General features: G+C 40.4%; 1 protein-coding gene across 1 annotated transcript; it reads right to left on the bottom strand.

The window, feature by feature from the left end:
* Positions 1-6: 6 nt before the first annotated feature.
* On the bottom strand, positions 7-14768 carry wdr32 (WD repeat domain 32). The gene is made up of 7 exons (XM_022216918.2): positions 14068-14768; positions 12201-12314; positions 10946-11143; positions 9619-9821; positions 7338-7418; positions 7110-7255; positions 7-4280 (listed from the first exon to the last, which is right to left on the bottom strand). Exons 1-7 carry the CDS (start codon positions 14544-14546, stop codon positions 3909-3911), a joined length of 1593 nt encoding a protein of 530 aa, XP_022072610.2. The 5' UTR covers positions 14547-14768; the 3' UTR covers positions 7-3908.
* Positions 14769-15225: the final 457 nt, after the last annotated feature.

Genomic DNA, 15225 nt, shown 5'->3' with positions numbered 1-15225 from the left:
CAGCAGTGCAAAAGAAGCTAACTTTTATTTCTGTGATAGTAAGTACCATGTTTAGTATCACTGGTCGGATTACTTGCTGTAAATAGTCATGTAGGAAACAACAGTGCCAACAATATTCAACATGTTTTCATGTCTTGTCTACCTTTCCTCCAGCCTAGGCGAACACAACAGAACTACCGGGAACATTCATTTAACCCACAGCTGAGCACAGGTTAAAACCCAGAACTGGACAAAAAAATTAAACAAAAAAAAAAAATGCAATCCATAAGAATGAACCCAGGTTTATAGTTGCTATACCTGAAGTGAAAATGGCAGATAAGACACTTCTCTGGGAAGAGCTTGGGAGTGGAATTGAAATAAAAGCAGCAGTGAATACAAAGCATCCTTTAACAGTCAGCTCAGTCAATTAAATTAAGAAATGTCGGAGTGTACTGATGAATTTTGGATTTGTAATTTGTTTAAAACGAGAAATTCAGCTACTGCAGAAAACAAAACTCCCTGAATTGACTGAGCTGAAGGTGAAATTGAGCCTACAGTGGAAAAACACACATATTTTGAGCAGTAAACTGAGGTACAACGTGTTAAAAGCATCCTTTCTCTTTACTTACAGGACCATGTTGTGAGCTGGGAACTGTAGAATCACATCTGCTGTTTTGACAACTTCATCTTTTCACACTAAAACACACAATTCCTCTTTTTTTTTTTTCCAAAATGTTTTCTGGCGGTGAGTTCACGGCTAATACGAAGCTAGCACGCTAGCAGCCGGTTAGCATTAGCTTCTTAGCAAAAGTGAAATACATTAGAAAACAGCTAGCTTGACTTTTTTTTTTGAAAACCCATCTACCTGCACATCCGAAACTCACATGTGAACACTTCATATCTTGTTTGTTTCAACTATACAAAACCCGAAGTGCAACACCCACAATTTACCATTTAAACAACGGTTATGTGACGTTGCCAAACAACCAGTAGAGGGGCCAGGGAAGTTACTGATCCCACCCAAGAAATAGACGAACCCCCAAAAATGTTGAATTTACACTTTTACGGTTTTTATGCGTAAGCATTAAACAAAAATATATACAACCGTTAATTGCTGACTTTTGGAGGTGCTGTCCGTGGATTTTGTCGGAGCTAAAACGCGTTAAAAAAAAAGCTAATTTCCTACATTTACAGTCTTTATGCTAAGCTAACCGGATGCTAGCTTTGCATTTACAAAGTAAAAGTGGACATTTTCTACTTTCTTTACTTCTCGATGACTTTAAACTGAATATCTTTGGGTTGTGGACAAAACAAGATAATTGAATCCATCATTATAGACTTTGGGAAACAGTGATCAACATTTTTCACCCTTTTATGATATTTTATAGACCAAACAACTCCTCCATTAATCAGGATAAAAAGTCAACAATGGAAATTAATATTAGCTGCAGCGCTCTTACACATCTGCAGCAACTTATTTTAAAAGCTGCAAATGCTCACATTATAGGTCTAAAATCATCACCTAATTGTACCTGGAGCTAAAACATGTAGGATCTGAATATTGTTAGGTATACAAACCTTTTTGTCACCTGTTTTAAAGTCTGAATAACACAGATATCAACAACCACTTGTCCAAAGTAACATCAATGCCACAAAATCTGATTTAACACAAGAGATGCACAATGAAATGGTGTAAAATTGCAATTTGAAACACTGAGTATGCAGTGTATCTGAACCAGGTTTTAAAATGTATTAAAGGTTTGACAAATACATGCTTTCCTCTTTGTGTGACAGTCACGTTTTTGATTGTTTCGCCTGCTGCAATGCTTCATCACATATTTAAAATATACTAAATGGTGAATATCAAACTGAAGCTTGACTTTAAACAAATAAATTCTGGTTCAAATTGCAATATCGGTCAGAAAACTGCAATTACAATAGCTGAGTCGTATCAAACACCATAAAGACATCACCAGAAAGCGTGTTCTCCAACAATTCCTCAAAAAATTCACATTTTTTCCTATTTTTGAATAGCAGATGTTCTCTTTTTCGCTCTCAGCTCACGGTTCACTACAGACAACTCCAAGCAAAAAACACATTTTGGCATCTGATAGCTCAAACACAGAGCCTCGCATAAACAAGAAAGGAGAATCTTCATAAAGGCGGGTATGCATAGTAGTATAGGCTTATGTCTATCTTTTTGTTTTGTTTGTTTCTAACAGCGAGTTATTATCTATTCTGCGGTCAGTCAGTACGTTACTGCAGCCAGTTTACAATCAGGCGTGTGCTTACAGCAGCTATACTACACTGGTTGAAAACACAAAAGCGTTGCTGATACTAGAACAGTCAAAGCGCTCGGTAGAGAGGAAAATATTTAAAAAAAAAAAAAAAAAAAAAAAGCCTGGGTGGTCAGCTTCATGACAACACTAAAAACTTCAAGTGATGGGAACATAGAGTGAACAAAATAAGATTCAGGGACAAAAAAATACTTCACATCTCTTGGCAACAGGTAAATAAACGAGGCAGCTGAAGAAGAGGGCTGGCAGTATTTTACATTTTTCTTGGAGTCAGTAAATCCCCAATAACGACGAGTTAATCCAGCGAATATTACCCGTTCCTCCAAAGCCTGAAATAGCTTATTTCTTCGATGTTGTCCACAAAACTATTAAAAACACATTAGTCAGTCACACAAGAGCACAGTAGTTGTAACTTTCTGGAGCTGAAAATACTCCTGAGTGGACCAAAATTGTATTAATGTGTATTATTTTGCTGCTGGAAGTAGCCCCGAACAAATATACGATAAAAGCCAGATGTTTCAGTTGTGAAAATATATAATAATGCCAGCCTTGTGTTGTAGGAAAGAACTGCATGATTGCAAGTACAATTTTGTTTGTACAGAAACTGGGTACTGACAGCAGCTGGAGTTTTTTTTTTTTTTTTTTTTAAACACAAAAACAGTGAAATGAAGTGAAATGAGAACTGATTCCGATGTAAAATGGACACCACAAAAGCGCAGAATCAATGGAAAACACCGTGCTATGAGTAGTGCCAACATCATTACATCAGTAAAACTTGCTAAAAAAGGTTAAGGAAGGAGGAAAAAACAAAAAAAGAAAGGTAAAGGCGTCGAAGATGATGCTGATGATGAGGTCCTTGAAGTCTGGAGTTCAGATTGTATGAGCAGAGAAGCAGCACCTGTGGAAAAAAAGGCATGAGCAGAGCAGCAGAGAGCGACAGGATGCGCAGCGGAGGACGCTTCAGGCTTTATGGGTTTGTCGTCTGTCTGTTTGCATCCTTTAGTGTTCGTTTTGTCCTGAGACGGCAACATCTGGATGTGCCGAGTCTCAAAAAAAAAAAAAAATCCTACTGCTATAGAGACCAAAATCAACCTTTAGTATGAAAAAGAGCCGCAGAGTTCGAATGCAGCTCCAGAGCTTCCGCGTTTGGACTCCAAACTCGCTCCTCGGTCTGGGTCGGAGTCTAGTTTGCAAAGCCCAACTGCCTTTTTTTTTTCTTGATGTTCAGAGGCTGATGCAGCTTATCAAAGGGCTGCGAGTAGAGAGTACTTCCTCAGCCTGCTTCACAGCTGCAGACCTGAGTGTAGAAGTACTTTTTCAGGGCTGCTTTCCATATAGATGATCACAATACTAAACTTGGTGTTTAAAAGATCTCCAGGAGCGTGGAATCCCTCTCATTTGGCTTACGGAGCACTTTAAAACAAATGCCAGGTATTCCATTTGGGGACATTTTTGAGAATTTAAAAAAAAAAAAAAAAACAGTTTGCTTTGATGGTTTGGATACACAAAAATTTTGAGTAACTATCAATAATTATCAACAGGTAAATGCTTCTGTGATACATTTCTGTGCAGCAGCCCTGATGAGCACTTCTTCACCCAGGTCTGCAGAGTGTCGTTCTTCAGTGTCGGATGCTAAAACTTGGGCTGGTAAAGAGCCACGCGTCCGCTGAGGCAGCCCGAGGCCAGCTGGCAGTGCGTTGGGGAGAACTTTGTGGTGAGAACCACATCGCTGTGCGAGTAGATGGAGCGGACCTCCCTGAGGCAGCTGGTCTGGACGGGCATGCAGTCGGCCAGCTCGCCACAGCGCTCGTCGAAGGCCAGCAGCCGGACGCCGTAGCCGTACGGAGAGCAGATGAGCCGGCCGTCGGGGCTGAAGCACAGCTCCTTGATGTAGCCTCGGCCCACGTTGGCCTCCTCGATGTAGTGGGTGAGGCGGAGCGAGCAGCGGGGCGACACCAGCGGACGGGTGGGGGCTCCCTCCTGGAACTCGTAGACACAAGTCCACTGGAGACAGGAAGAAAGACGGAGGTGATGCAGTCAGTTTAACATCAGGCTCTTAAAGCATCCATCAACACACTTGACGCCGATCCAGGAACCGCAGTGACAACAACCGACCATTAGTGGCTTTTTACAAGTCGCATAATCACCCGACAGGACTGCAGTGAAAGCAAACGGTAAACTGTAATTAAAACGGTTAAATGTGACCAAACATTACGTATGTTTAGTGCTTGGTGACGTTATCTGAAGATCAATTAGGACGTCGGATTCATGCTGTGTCTTCCTCTTTCTTGCATAAAAGCTTTGGCTTTTGTTTTACAGCAAGAATGCTCCTGTCCCCTGTAAATGGTAAATGGTTGCATTTATATAGCGCTTTTTTCCAAAGCACTTTACATGATACATCACATTCACCCATTCACACACACACACACTGATGGCGGAAGCTGCCATGCAAGGCACTAACCACGACCCACCAGGAGCAACTAGGGGTTCGGTGTCTTGCTCAGGGACACCTCGACATGAGCTCGATGGGCCGAGGATCGAACCGGCAACCTTCCAGTTACAAGACGGCCACTCTACCCACTGAGCCATGCCGCCTGTCGTTTAGATTTGCTGCATCATCAAACTCAGAAAGCACAAAACATTTCGCTGGGTTGTTGGCAGATTTAATATCGTACACGAGGCGGGAGTTTGTCGAGATTCTCAAAGAAGTACAACTGCAGCAGCATTTATAGTGAATTCAACAGTCTAATTTCTTTTCATTGGTCAGTATACATAGATGTAAATGTAACTTCATGATTAGTTCCATAACATACAAGAACAACAGACCATCTTCCCAAACACTTTTGGGGAAAAGTGTAAAAAATATCTTCTGTTGTTGGCCTCAGACCCTTTGATCCTTGAGCGCTTGTTCAACACCCATGCTACCAGGAGGTTATTCTACACGGCGTCCCTCAAGTGTGGACATGTAGGAAACCACAGATTAAATACGGCTTTGTTGAAAGAAGAAAGAGTTGAACTGGTTCTTCTCAGTGGACATGATTGTTGGACATATCAAAAGATAGAAGATGAATTTAATGGTTTGACAAAGCCATATATAATATGGGGAGGCAAAGACATTATAGTTCCACACTTTAGGGACACCCTGTACTAATAAAAACACATGAAATGGACACACTGATAATAAATGATCATCTAAAAGATCATTACCTCACCAAAGAACGCGGCGGTGCGACGATCGTTGTAAGTTTGTCTGTTATTCTATTTGTAGCAAACCATAAATAACTTCAACTTACAGTCTACATTAGGTCAAGCCAGTTCCAAATTGTGAGAAAATGGTGGTGTGTGTTATATTGTATTGTGTTCCTCCTGCCACCAAAAGTATTCTGCATGTTTCACTTTTCTCCTTATTAAACTAACACTAATGATTATCCAACCAGATGAGAATACATCAGCCAGTCAGTCAACCAGAAGGCTGCGGCTCTGTAAATGTGTGTTTGAAGCCTGTAAAATGCTGCTTTTTCCCACCACAGCTGCTAATTAAATGATCAAATTAACTGATAAATCATCAAGCTGCAGCTGGTGTCTGTGTTCTCTCTTTGTGGGAGTCTGTTCAGGTCAGCTGGGTTACTTATCCTCAGACTGAGGTCGGATCTGACAGTGTTCAGACTCCCCTCAAATCACGTTTGTTCTATTATTTTGAAAAAAAAAACAAACGCCAAATTAATGGTAAGTTTGAGTAGATTTTCCACAGGTCCTTCATAAACTTCATAAGCCCAGCCAAAGCAGCTCCAATTAAGAAAGCTTTGTCAATTAAAACAACAGTTCAATGAATTAGTCCATGTGATGCTTGAGTGTCATTCCTCAGTTCTAATTTGGTGCCAACTGTCACATCCTGACAGCTGGTATTAAATGTCTGATTAGATTTGCATCTCGTTTCAGTTCGGAAAAATTCGTTTAGGTCCCGAAGTCTGAAGCTTCAAACAGCTTTCTATTCCTCATAATTGGTACAGCTTCTTTTCTGGCAAGTTCACTGGTGTCTGAACTGATACAGGAGTTTATTTTTTAATGTCATCTTCAAGCCACAACACCAAAAGCGAGAGCACAGGGAGGCCGTCAGAGGTGCATGTAGGTAAACCTCTCAAACCACGTGTGATCTTTTGCACCAAAAACAAGCAACAAATTCCCTCATTCAGGCCTGCTGACGGTGAATTCATCATAGACTACAGATAGATTTATGGTGCAGTCTGTCAGTAAGTTGCAGTTCTTAAAGTGCATCAGCGGAGGCGAGGAGTTACGTATTAGATTTAGATGCACAGGATGCTTTCAGATCTATAAATCATGAAGAGGGAGACATGCAGCAAGGAGGTTTAAGATCCAGAAAACTCCCAGAGGACGCTTGAATCTGCAGTCTGTTCCTCTTAGCTTCTTTTAGTGTGTCGACACACACACATAATACCTCTAAACATGGGAATATTTGATATCAGAGGATCCAAACCAGCAGCCAAAACACACCGCTTAAAGTCAGGTGTTGCATTTTGATAGTGGAAGTTACAGGATTACAAATAGTATATACATTATTCATACTAACTGGCATTCTTTGGGTTTTCGGTGTTGAAAAATCTTCTGATTTATCACCTCCAGGTTTTCTGAGAAACTTTTCTTTCTGGCAAAACCTCATTCATGCATTAAATCAGAGTGATTCAGAAGCTGCAGCAGTTTCAATTTGGGTTTGTTATTTTAGGCGTTTTTCCTCCAAAATAGGGGAAGGGCGGACGAGGATATTAAGCAAACTTCAGGGCCATGTCTTGAGAATATTTGTGTTTATTTTCTCACCTCCTGGTCGTCCATGTTGCTGGAGCAGCGGATCAGCGTCGCCCAGCCTTTCGGGTGCAGCTGCAGGGAGGTGATGCAGTTCCCTCGGTCCCTCTCTCCTGGGATCTCTGGAGTCAGAACCTCCAGGCTGTTCCTGGGTGAAAGGCCTGGGAGGAAATGTGTTTGTTTTATAGTCTGGAACCTCTTGCAGCAGGAATCATTCAGTTTTACACCACGTTTGAGTCTCACCTTCTCTGTGAGGATGGATCTTACTGGAGTCGTTTCCCTGGCGAGGAGTGCTGGCCGACCTGGACGCTGACGTGCCTCCATCTGCAGAATCACAGACAGAGTGAATTATTGTCCAAATGAGAATTGATCTAACACTTAGACAACAGCAGGGCATTATATTCACAAGTGGTCAAAAGCTATAACACAAAAATATCACATTTAAAATGGAATAAAATAAAGAAAAATAGATAAACAACGATTGTTTTATATTTCCAGCCAGAGCTACAACAGTTAGTCAATTCTAAGGCTGGCCCGAATAGTGGTCTCTGGATATTCGGGCCCTATTAAAGACGAATATCCGAATATTCGTTCCGCCCCGTAACGTCCGACAAGGCGGGGGTGGGGGTGGGGGGGATGGGGATGGGCTTCGTTTTGTCTTTAGTTAAACTGAAGAATTCCCAAACAGTGGAGGTCTTCGGCATCTTGTCTTGTGTTTATGCAACGAAGTGAAGCATGATGTCAGAGTCGGCAGCAACCCGGCCATTCGGGTGGTGTTTACAAACACGAATGGAGGAGCCGAGATGAGCCGAAGGGAAGAGACGAGCTCCGAATATTCCTATTTTCTTCTGAGGGGAGGAGGGGGTGATCACATAGACATATGTGTATATGTTATAGACATATGTGTATATGTTTATGTGATCACATGACGAGATGAGCCGATGTGAGCCATTCGTTCCGCCCGGTAACGTCAGACCGGCACAGGGGCGTGGCGGGGCGAATATTCGGATACCAAAATTAATATCCGGATACCACTGTCGCGAACGAATATTTGGAAATTCGGGATATTCGGGACCAGCCCTAGTCAATTCATAAACTAGTTAGCCAGATATTAAATTAATTGTCAACTATTTTGATTATCAATTAATTTATATTTGAATAATCTGTTAGGAGAAAAAAAAAGTCTAAATTCTCAGATTTTAACTTCTTGGTTGTATCTTTTTTCTCAGGCTTCTTTCCTCCTTTTGGACAGTAAATGAAATATCTTTGATTTGTGGACAAATTCTTTGGGAAACAATAATCAATATTTTTTACCATTTAAGATCAAAATATGAATCGATTAACAGAGAAAATAATCAACAGTTTCAGAAGCAAGACTGAAAATAATCACAGCATGAAGACTTGAAAATTTACTGTGACAGGTGTGTCTCAGTCAGGAAGATAACCAAACAGTGAGCTAGACAATGAGAAGAGCTAGCTCAGCAGCAGGGCTACAAAATTAAATAACTATTAAATACAATCATGTTTCAAGCTTCTAAGCACAAGACAAAAACGATCGACTGCAGTCTTTACATTTAAAAATGCGCTCTTCTCATACAATGTGCCATTTTCTCGGCTCATAGAAAACAGCTTATATGGATGAAATCACTCGGTTCAATCTTAAACAAATCAGAGATTAGAACACTTTATCTCACTCTTTTCAAACTAATTTTTCCTCACACAACTGTCAGAGCGCTCCGCAGCCACCGAGCAGCATCTACCATAGCCTGCACTGTGAGGCGTTCAGGGAGCAACGGTAAATGTAGCGTCTATCGATAAGCAAATGTTCAGCTAGTGAGGTGTGGAGCACAGAAGCATGGAAGAATCATTAAAATAAACATTAAAGGGGAACTTCGGTTTTTTTCAACCTGGGGTCTGTTTTCATATGTCATTTCATACATGTGAGTGATGGAGAAATGAATTTTCGACATAGCTCCAGTATTTAGCCAGGCAGGCAGCTTAGCAGCTCAGCTAGCAGCTCAGCTAGCACATTACTTGGTGATCGCTATTTGTTGTGGTCTGTATCCAAATCTCTGGACGCTAGAAAGCAAATCTCGTTCCGAAATCGCGCGATAGTCGTTTCCCCCACCGGTGTTTTGGCGCGAACTATCGCGTGATTTCGGAATGAGATTTGGATACAGACCACAACAAAGAGCGATCGCCAGGTAATGTGGAGGTTTTCGTTCACTTCTCATCTCTAGTATGTTGTGGGACACTCGTTGAGACTATCCGAGCCGGTCAGTGTGGGGAAAAAAGCTCGTTAAGGCGGACTTTGACGTGGGGGGGGCAAGTTGCCCCATACTTTTCGCTAGCTGAGCTGCAAGCTGAGCTGCTAAGCTTCCTGCCTGGCTAAATACTGGAGCTATGTTGAAAATTCATTTCTCCATCACTCACATGTATGAAATGACATGAAAACAGACCCCAGGTTGAAAAAAAACAAAGTTCCCCTTTAATGCAAATAAAATGACGGAAAAAAACAACAAACCTGAGCTGAGGGGGGTCCGTCGAGCTCGCAGCATCCGGTAGCTGCCCACCTCCAGGGACTGGGTGAGGTCCAGGTCGTGGAGGATCAGCAGGTAGCCTGAGGAAGTAGAAATCAGCATCTTGGAACAGTCGGGCGTCAGACGCATCCTCATCAGGTAGCGAGTGTGGAAGAACTTTTTGTGCGGGCAGCCGTCCTCAGTAAACCTGCAGAGGAAGAACGGATGAGGACAGTTTGTTTCAGCTTTATTCTATAATTTATGGTTAAAAGTTTCTGCTCAAAGTGGGAGGAACTGATCAGAAACAACCAGTTTAGATAAGAAAAGTAAATCCACAGTATAATGTCTGCTGGAGATAATTAATGTTGAATTAAAGCCAAAACCCCCATTCATCCACCTTTAGAAGTGTTTATTTGATGCGGGGCAGAAGGAGAAGAGATCGTTAAATAGTCAGTGATGTACTGGTTGGACTTTTATGTGCAGCTGCTGCTACAGTTAATGTAACCACGGCAACGGGACATTTTTCCAGGAACTTTTCCACATTTTCGGTATAAGTGTTGAAAAATAAGCTGACTGACAGGAAATTAGCTGAGAGCACTGATGAAACACGTCAATCAATCAATAATTTCATTTATTAAGAAAAAAAAGGTGAACATTTGCCGGTTCCTGCTTCTTAAATGTGATCATTTCTGGCTTTTCTCCATTTTATATAAAGGGCTACCTGCTATTTTGGGGGGTTTTGGACTGTAAGCAATTTGAAGACATCACCCTAATAACTGAGAAGGACATTTTTCACCTTTTAGAGCTATATGTGATAGTATATTAAGAAAAAAAAAAGAATAATTCTTCTGCTTTTAACCCTAAAAGAAGTCAATAAACATGGATTTTTATCTCGTTTTAACATCCGACTTGAGTGAATTATACATAAAACAGATGACAAAAAGACAAAATCAGGACATTTTTCTTAAAATATTTACCATTTTCTTTTATTTATTTAAAAAATATACAGAATTGGACACCTGACCTCCAGTGTGTGGACATCAGATAAATTTTATGGAAGTTATGTATCATTTACTGGAGAAAATACAACCAGGAAATCATTTTTAACTTTTGTGGAAGCTACTAGATTCCTTAATTATTCTACGCAAGTTAATTAATTTGTCATCATTTTGAATTTTTGGTTATCTTTCCTCTCTTTTTGACCCTCTTTGACTGGTCTGGCTTTTCCTGTTTGGTCTTGTGCTGACCAGCGGTTTGTTTATTGGCGCTCTGTGTGTTTATATCAGATTTTTAAAAAAGTAAAATGACAATATGATAAAAATTGAACCCGACCTGTTAGTGTCCCACGTGATGACGTTGCCGTCGAAGCCGGACGTGACGAGCAGCCGGGTGTTGGTGTCGTACTCGATGTTCTTCACCCAGCTGGCGTGGCCGTGCAGCGAGCAAACCTTCGAGTTCAGCTTCCGGAGATCCCATAATGCTATTGTGGTGTCGTCGGAGCAGGTGGCAAACAGGCGATTGTCCAAAAACCTGCAAGAAGAAGAGCAGATTTTGTCTTTAGATCCTCAGAAGGTGTCTTTTACTGGCTGCTACGCTTCATGATTTGACCTACTCTGGTAAAAACAGATGATTTACAGCAGGGATGCCAAACTCATCTTAGTTCAGGGGCCACATTCAGTCCAATCTGATCTCAAGTGACCAGCAAAACAGGAGAATAATAACCTATAAATAACCACAACTCCAAATGCTTCCTTTGTTTTACTGCAAAAAAAGTACATTCAGAAAATAACCATCTTTTTACAAAAACATGAAGAACAAACTAAACATTTTTAAGAAAAAAAAAATTCAATTTCAACAACATTATGCCTCAGCTTATCATTTTACACATTACAACTTACAGATCACAGAGTACCGACAAAGGCACAAAACTTTTAGTCACAGGTATCTGGAACTGAATGATATCGTGTTTTACTGCAAATGACGACAAACACAAGACAAAATATTACAAAAATGACACAAAATGACAAAAATGAGACACAAAATGGCAAAAGCAAGAAACAAAACGACAAAAAATGAGACGAAAAAAACAAGAAAGAGTCAAAAAATTCAACAAAAAAGTTAAAAAGCGACAAAAAACAGGCAAACAACACAAGTGAGACAAAAAAAAAGCACAAAATGATCCACAAACAATGAATAAAGCAAAACACAAATGGCAAAAATAAGACAAAAAAAAGCAAGCGAGACAAAAAGGAAACACAAAACAACAAAAATGACAAACAAAATGAGACAAACGACAAAAAAAGAACCAAAACAAAGACAAAATATCACAAAAATGACAAAAAATGACACAAAACGACACAACTGAGACAAAACAACACAAAAGGATACACAAAACAATAAATAAAGCTAAACACAAAATGGCAAAAATAAGACAAAAAAATACACAAGCGAGACAAAAAGGAAACACAAAATGACAAAAACATGAGACAAACGACAGAAGTCAGACAAAAGAAGGCAGCCTCATTTTACATATAAAATGCTTAGTTTGCAAACCCGCTCTGAGTTATTCAGGATTAAACAAACGCACCGTATGTTGTTGACGCAGTCCTCGTGGGCCTCCGTCAGGGTCTTGATGTGTCTGGATGAGATGGGATCAAACAGGAGGACCTCGGTCTGCTCACAGGCCACGGTCAGAACAGACCTGAGACACAAGAATGAGGAAAGAGCTGACGATTCTGGACACGAGGGACGATTTCCGGACACTATTTCACACTTTAAGACCCCATAAATGCAAGGGTGAATGAAAAGACTTCCCTGAAAACTGGGATTATTCATCAACACAGTCATAAAAGTTCCTATAATTTAAAGTAAAATAGTGTACACAACACTATCGTCGACAGGATTTCACTGTATTCTTACAGCTTTATTATCATCATGTACTTACAACCACCAGTCAAACGTTTGGACACACCTTCTCATTCAATAGTTTCTAATTAATTATTTTCTAAATTGTAGATTAATCCTGAAGACATCAAAACTATAATTATTAATCTACAATATAGAGAAAAATATAAATAAACAAAAAAAGCAGTGACTGAGAAGGTATGTCCAAGTTTTTGACTGGTAGTCTATACAATATTGCCCCATAATAAACATTAACTGAAACATTTGTTGCCTGAATAAAACATTTTCCTTGTTTACAAAGATATAAACTGTGAATTACATATATGTACCAGTAAATAATGGTGTAATTTTAATCTTTATGATTGAGAACTGAACTGTCTAATATTTTAAAATGCATCAAGCACCAAAACACCAAAAACAATTAAGTTAAATGATAAAAAATGGAAAAATTGCTAACATTTTTTGCAATTTGTAGTCCATCGAATATGTTTTACAAACCAAGGATAAACAATAAACCTACATAAATAAAGTTTAACCCTGAAAAACCCACTGTTGCAAAAATACATCAGTTTTATTTTTAATTCTTTTTTTAATTTTTCATTATTTCTTTTGATTATTTTATTATTATAGTTGGATTATTTTTATGTTATTATATTAGTTTTCATTGTGTATAAATATTAAATAACATACATTGTTTACTATTTACATATTATTTTTACTAATTTTTTTTTCTGTAAAAAACTTTTGTTCAGATTGCTCCATCAGCTTTTACAGTAGCCAGCAGAGCAGTGGTGGTTATTCTTTTTTTTGGCTCCGAAATGCATCAAATATTATAATATTTAACCGTATTTTAGGAAAAAGAGCACACTAGTGTCAAAATTTGGTTGCATTTTTACACTATTTTACTACAAAGCATGCAGCAAGTGTGGTGGAAATTGCAATTAGTCAAATTCACTGAAATTAAATTATATTTTCGCTCAAATAAAACTGAAACAGTGATGCAAAATACTGTGAGGAGTGTCCCTGCACTAACAGTTGCAGTAATTAGCATAAAAATACTAAAATTAGGATAATTCTCTTCTTTAAGGCCCCAGACAGAAGGTTTAGGATCACTTATCTGCTGTGAAAACAATGTATTCCCTCACAATAACACCTGAGTGTGCAGGAAACAGACATGTGTGTTAAGTCCTGCTGTAACATGAGCCTCCAAACAAATGTGACCCAGACTGCACAGCTTGACCTGGTTTGGCTGCAGGATGGATTTACTTAAACCTGCTGTCTGGTCAGCCGAGCTTGGACTCATTAGTTGTGTTTACTGAAGGAAAAAAAATGCAAGAAAACTGGATAAACGTGCAACTCTGACTGTTAAATTGTCAGGTTATGGTGGTATTTGTGCAGCTTTACTAATCAGGTTTGCAGATTGCACATGCATATGAAGCAGTGCATGCATGTGAGGTTTTTTTTTTTTTTTTTTGCAGGATATCACATGAGGAAATGTGGTTATTATTTTACCCCCAGGGCCTAAAAGCAGCCCCAGAATGTGGTCTTACCCGTCCGGGGAGTACTCCAGGTTGAACACGGCTCCATGGGTCTTGGTGCTCAGGTCCACCGACTCCACAGCCGGATTCATGGAGCAGTACAGGCTGGTCATTGTCCTGAAGTTGTCCCGGGCCGGGTCCACAAACACCCCCCGTCTTATAGTCCTGCTCTGCAGCCAGGAGAACAGGCTGCTCCCCCGGCCCATGTCGGTGCCGGAGCCCCCGCCGTCGCTGCCGCCGCTCCCCTTCTGCGGCGCGGTGGCGGCGGCCGGTGGGCAGCGGGGCTCTCGCTCCTCTGGCGCGGGGGAGCCCTCGCCGCGCCCCGGCCGGTTCTCGGTGCTCCCAGGCGGCGGAGGAGAAACCCTCTGGGCGATGTCATCGTCCTCGTCCGAGTCGTCGATATCGGGGTCCTCGTCTTTGTCGCTGCCGCCGTCGGGCCTGTCCTGCGACTCGTCGGCGTCCTCGCTGTCGCTCTGGCGCTCCGAGCTCATTGTAGCTTCTCCAGCGACCCGCGCGGCCGTTAGCGGCTCTCAGCTCGACGGCGAAAAGTAGCTCGGGCTCCGGTCACCTACCGAGCATGAATCCGCGTTCCGGTCCGGCCCGTCACGGCTCCATATTGGTTGGTTTCAGCTGCACGGGTTCCGTGAAGCAGAACGTATGTTGTTGCCAGCTCTGGCAGCGCCTTATCACCGCCGGTAAAGCGACACAACGTTAGCCCGGATTCGGAAACAGGTTGGATTTCAAAATAAGAGCACGATAATGTTTTAGCCCCCTGTTGTCTTAATTTATGAGCACCAAAAATATAGTTTCCCTGACTGAAAAAATTTTTAAAAATTCAGCAAAAAATTTCATAAATTTTAGACGATTTGCAAAACTTTCAGGAAGGAAATAATAATAATAATAATAATTTGTTACAAGTTTCTCTGAAAAAAAAAGATTTAAAAAATCCTCCAAATTTGGCAAGAAAATTCTTGCAAATATTTTTTTAATGAGTAAAAATCTTCCAAAAAATCCTTAAAATATCCAAAGCGATTACATATATATCAGTAAAAATTCTAATATTTTCTTTAAGAATATTTTAAAAATCAACCAAAATCCAGCAAAATTCGCTTTCACTTTTTAAAAAAACATTTCTTTGCTCAAAAATTTTCCAAAAATATTGAAAATGTG

The sequence above is a fragment of the Acanthochromis polyacanthus genome, chromosome 1 (genome assembly GCF_021347895.1).
Source record: "Acanthochromis polyacanthus isolate Apoly-LR-REF ecotype Palm Island chromosome 1, KAUST_Apoly_ChrSc, whole genome shotgun sequence".
NCBI classification, from domain to species: domain Eukaryota; kingdom Metazoa; phylum Chordata; class Actinopteri; family Pomacentridae; genus Acanthochromis; species Acanthochromis polyacanthus.
The sequence above is the reverse complement of the archived record's forward strand: the minus strand, read 5'-3'. Positions and strand labels throughout refer to the sequence as shown.

Coding starts and splice junctions, on each gene's coding strand:
- wdr32 (XM_022216918.2), bottom strand. CDS start 14,546: ATGAGCTCGGAGCGCCAGAGCGACAGCGAGGACGCCGACGAGTCGCAG. Junction 12,315..14,067: donor CTGGAGTACTCCCCGGACGG/GTAAGACCACAT, acceptor CTTGTGTCTCAG/GTCTGTTCTGACCGTGGCCT. Junction 7,256..7,337: donor GATCCATCCTCACAGAGAAG/GTGAGACTCAAA, acceptor ATTTCCTCCCAG/GCCTTTCACCCAGGAACAGC.